This window comes from Lonchura striata, chromosome Z (genome assembly GCF_046129695.1).
Source record: "Lonchura striata isolate bLonStr1 chromosome Z, bLonStr1.mat, whole genome shotgun sequence".
Classification (NCBI taxonomy): domain Eukaryota; kingdom Metazoa; phylum Chordata; class Aves; order Passeriformes; family Estrildidae; genus Lonchura; species Lonchura striata.
In genome coordinates this window covers 40,393,498-40,397,679 of record NC_134642.1, presented here as the reverse complement: position 1 = coordinate 40,397,679, position 4,182 = coordinate 40,393,498, and the positions used below count along the sequence as shown (strand labels likewise).

Sequence of the window (4,182 nt, the reverse complement as noted above, 5' to 3'; positions counted from 1 at the left end):
GCCTGCCCCATCCCCACCCTCAGGCTGGCAGGTGGGTGAGTGTGTGGTTTGTGTAAGTCCATTGCCATTGCCGAACCGTGGGTCAGTCACCAGTGGGAAGGCATCCGTCCTAACAAAGACAAGGAGGATGGGGTGAGATGGACAGAGTCTCAGCGAGATCATCCACCCCTGCTGGGAGCTACTGTGACCTGCCCTGCCCCTCCTGACCCCCACTGTGACCTGCCCTGCCCATCCCCAAGCATTGCCTTATCCCAGCAGCTCCAGAAACAAATATAATTTCAAGGCAAGCACAAACCAGGAGACAGTTGCTCCCTAAGTGCTTCTGTACTCCAGCCTTGGCTCTGACAGCTCCCGCAAGCTTTGCATGAGCTGAATGCCCACTCTCCCACACAGAAGGATCTAGAATGGGGTGCAGCACCCTCACTCTACTCACCACCCTCACCTACCTCTTCAGGCCTGACTTAGACCCGCTGCCGCTTCTGCTTCTTGGGTCTGCTCCTGGGACGCTGGGTCTGCCGCTTGTTCTTGTTATTCTTGGCCTTCTTGTCCTTGTCATTCTTGGTCTTCTTGTCCAGCTGCTGCATCAACTTCAGGACAGTGTCATCAGTGGGAGAGACACAGATTTTCTTGTTCCTCTTGGTGATGAGCCTGGGGGAGCAGCAGAAAGATTTTCTGGAGGGGAGAAGAGGGAGGACAGGGGAGGGTTTGTCTGAAGCCAGACTGTTCCAAGTAGTCCTGGCTACCACAGAGTACTCACACAACAGCACGAAGGTAGCATCCTGTCTCAGGTCCCTGTTGGCGGTAGGATATCACCACGCCACTGGGGATATCCTTCTTCAGAGGGCTGTGCTTCAGGCAGCAGTCCAAGGCTGAGCTTCCAATGCCTGTGAACAAGGAGAGCATGTGGGATTTGGGATCATCAGTGAGTCAGGATACCTTCAGCACAGAATACCATCTGACAGCACAGGGCTTGTTTGGTGTCACGGGTCAGCATGATCCTGGGCACCATGTGGGGTTGGAAGCTCTGAACCCCAGTGCCAGGTCAGACCTGGCCCCAGGAATACAAGACACCACATCCAAGTGTGGTGGCAGGGAAACTGATGAGCTCCTTGAAAAGGTACTGAACATGGTATTGAACTTTGTTCTCCTCCTGTTCTTTTCAGCTTGGGTGCTGCTGCCACACCAGCCACATGCACACAGACACACTCTGAAGCCAAGCAAGCACTGCAAGCCAGTGCCACAGGCACATGCACACAGAGCCCTACATTCATCCACACACCCCACAGTTCAGGACACTACAAACACCACCCTCACCACCCGGCACCTGAGTCCCACACACCCTGCCCCCTCCCAGCAGGACCAGGCAGCAGGCTCCTCACCCCTCACCTTGAGCCTGGGTGATGAGGAGGGCGGCAGCCAGCAGCGGCAGCAGCAGCAGGAGGGGGCGGAGAGCCATGGTGCTGCCACGGGCACTGAGCAGGACAAGGCTTGGGAGCAGAACACGCACTGCTGCCTCGTGCTGAGGCTGCTCCTATTTATCCGGATTCCTTGCTTTCGGTTTTGGACAGCCTGGCAGGCAGCCCACCAGCCAGCCAAGGGCTGGGTGATGCACAAGTAGAGGGTGGGGGATTCCTGTAAGCTACAAGCCCCCCTTTACAGACACATCCTGTCTTGCTCCCAGCTGCCCATCATGGTGTGAGGTGCCAGGTGGGGGACATGCTGGAGATACAGCTCCCATCACAGCTAGATGAGTTTGTGGCCTCCTGTTTCCTACACAGTCTCACAACCTGCCACTACCTGCTCTCAGAGGGTCAGGTGTTTATTCCCATGAAAGGGATCCTGGAAGGTGGCCAAGCCTTCAAAGAAACCAAGGAGTCAACCTGCTTTGCTCCCTCATTTTGTGATTTGCTTCTAAGCCAAACCACCAACACAAATAATAGGTGAGAAGTGGCTCAGGGTGAGCCCACACTCCTTCCCCCTGAGCCCCATTCATGTGTCACTGCCTTGGGGATGACCCCAGCTGAACAGAGCTGAATACAGCTCTAGGGCTGGGATGTGTGAGGGCCACACTGCAATGGGGCTGCAGAAAACAGCACAGCCCATCTTATTTTGGTGCTGATATCAAATTGTGGGGAGCTGGGGGTGAATGGGGACCTTAACTAGCTGAAGGAATGTGCTGATAAGGATGTGAAAACCCACAGCAGCTTGACATGGCACTGTGCAGCTGGACATAGCTGGACAGATGGGGACTACATAAAAGTGAACCCAGAGAGCTGAACAGGACCTCACATGAAATTCCTGTGGTGACAAAAGCTATCCAAACAGACGGCCTTTGTTACTGAACCAAGCCCTGAGCAGCTACTGGGATACCAGTCCTGCTGTGGGAAAAGTCAGACATTTTTCAGGTAATCACCAGAACATGGTCTGGAAGAGACCAAGGATGGTGGTTTCACAACTGCTTTGGGCTATCTGTTCCAGTGCTTGATACATCCCCAAGTTGAAAACATTTCCCCCACCATTTAATTGGAATTTCCTGTGATGCGTCTGGTGTAGCCGCCTCTCACCCTGCTCCAGAGGCCCTCTGAGAAGACATGATGTCCCAGCACCACTCCAGCCCCCCTGGACAACCCCAGCAACAAGAAGTCCCCCTTGCCATTCTTCACTGCTAACAGCCACTCTTCACTCACCCTGGTCTCCAGCTCCTGCGGTCCCAGTGCTCATGTCAGCTGTGTCCTGGGAGTCCCAGTGGAAGGGGCAGATCTCATGGGGTCTAACCAATGATAGTGGGGGGTAAAACCCCCTTGAGGGCCCTGCTGCCTGGGAGCTGGGTTGTAACACCAGGGCTTTCCACCAGTTTCTGATAATGACCCTGATAACAGTCATCAAGGACAACAAGTAGCCCAGGAGAAGACCAAAGTCTCAGCTGCTGCAGAAAGTAGAGCTGTGTAAGGTGCCCACTCTCTTGTTCCTCTCAGCAGGGAGAAAGCAATGCTGGAGTCATGGATCACCAACAACTGCCAGCCAGGAGGAATGGCTGTGTCATTCCTCTGGGACAGCCTGGGGCAGTGTGCTAGGGCTGCACTCCTGGGGCTTCCTCCTTCCTTCATGCATGGACATCCTATTCAGGGGGTACCCACATACACAGATAGGGGAAGGCAAATCCACACACACTTGTGTAACATAGAGGCTGCTGTGGAGTCTGGCAGCAGAGCCTGAGGCAAGCAGCAGGTTGGGCAGTAGCAGGTTGTTTGCAGATGCATCTCCTCAGGGTATTTGGCAGCATGGGGAAGGAGTTCCTGAAGGCATCCTGTGTGCTGTCACCCATCCCCCTAACCCAAAAGCATTGGTGGCATCAGGACAGGGCAGAAAAAGGAGAGCCTTGCTGGAACTTAGTGCCCTTCCAGCCCTTACTTGTGCAACCTCCCCAGTGGGAGCAGTGCCTGGATGCTCACAATGGAGCCCAGGGGAGCCCTGCAGTCCCAGCATAGAACCCAGATTCCTTCCTTGCCCAGTCTATGTCCACTAAGGCAGCAAGCTCCTGGAAAGTCCCTGGCTCTCTGATTGTTTTGAAGATACTTCAGCAGCAACCTCTGGCCAGAGGCCAGCCCCAAATATGGTCTGAGCTTCTGAGTAGAATCAGGGCATGTGTTTCCCTTCCCAGAGGCATCTGTCTTTGGCAATTCCCTGTTGCTGTGATTTGCACCTCTGACAAAGCATCTGAATGAGAAGACTCTCTTTCAAGGGAAGGTGGTTGGAGAGGTCCCAGGAGGGAAAGGGGTACTTGGCAATTGCAGATGCATCTGCACGCTTGAGCAGAAGGGCCCCTTTGAAATCAGTCTGGGGGTCCATGCCTTGTCCCCCCTTCTGCCTCCCTTCCCTCAGACCATCCCCCTTCACTTCTTCCTCTTGATGTGCCTTACTCTGTCCCTGTTCCCCCAGCCCAAGGAGAACTAAGAGAGCTTCTGGCAATGACAGATGAGTGAGCACCCTTATCTGCAGGGGTGATTGAAATTCTGCGATACAGAGCAACTGTCAGCAGGGGGATGGAAACAAGGCTTTACAGGGGTCTCAAACACCAGCAGTCTCCAGCAGCTGGCCAGGCACAATTTCCTGCACATAACCCCTTCTTCATTTACCCGGGCTTCTGCAGTGACCACCTTTTTCCATAGCTGATAGGTGCAG

General features: G+C 54.4%; 1 protein-coding gene across 1 annotated transcript; it reads right to left on the bottom strand.

Annotated features, from left to right (window-relative positions):
- Positions 1-461: 461 nt before the first annotated feature.
- On the bottom strand, positions 462-1,485 carry CCL21 (C-C motif chemokine ligand 21). The gene is made up of 3 exons (XM_077790069.1): positions 1,387-1,485; positions 758-884; positions 462-648 (listed from the first exon to the last, which is right to left on the bottom strand). The coding sequence occupies exons 1-3, from the start codon at positions 1,454-1,456 to the stop codon at positions 462-464; spliced, it is 384 nt and encodes a 127-aa protein (XP_077646195.1). The 5' UTR covers positions 1,457-1,485.
- Between the last annotated feature and the right edge of the window lie 2,697 nt (positions 1,486-4,182).

Bases quoted from the DNA above. Each gene is read 5' to 3' on its own strand.
- CCL21 (XM_077790069.1), bottom strand. From the start codon at position 1,456: ATGGCTCTCCGCCCCCTCCTGCTGCTGCTGCCGCTGCTGGCTGCCGCC. The intron at 885-1,386 runs GTGAGGGGTGAG...CCTTGTTCACAG, and splicing joins CCTCATCACCCAGGCTCAAG to GCATTGGAAGCTCAGCCTTG. The intron at 649-757 runs GTGAGTACTCTG...CTGCTCCCCCAG, and splicing joins TGCTACCTTCGTGCTGTTGT to GCTCATCACCAAGAGGAACA.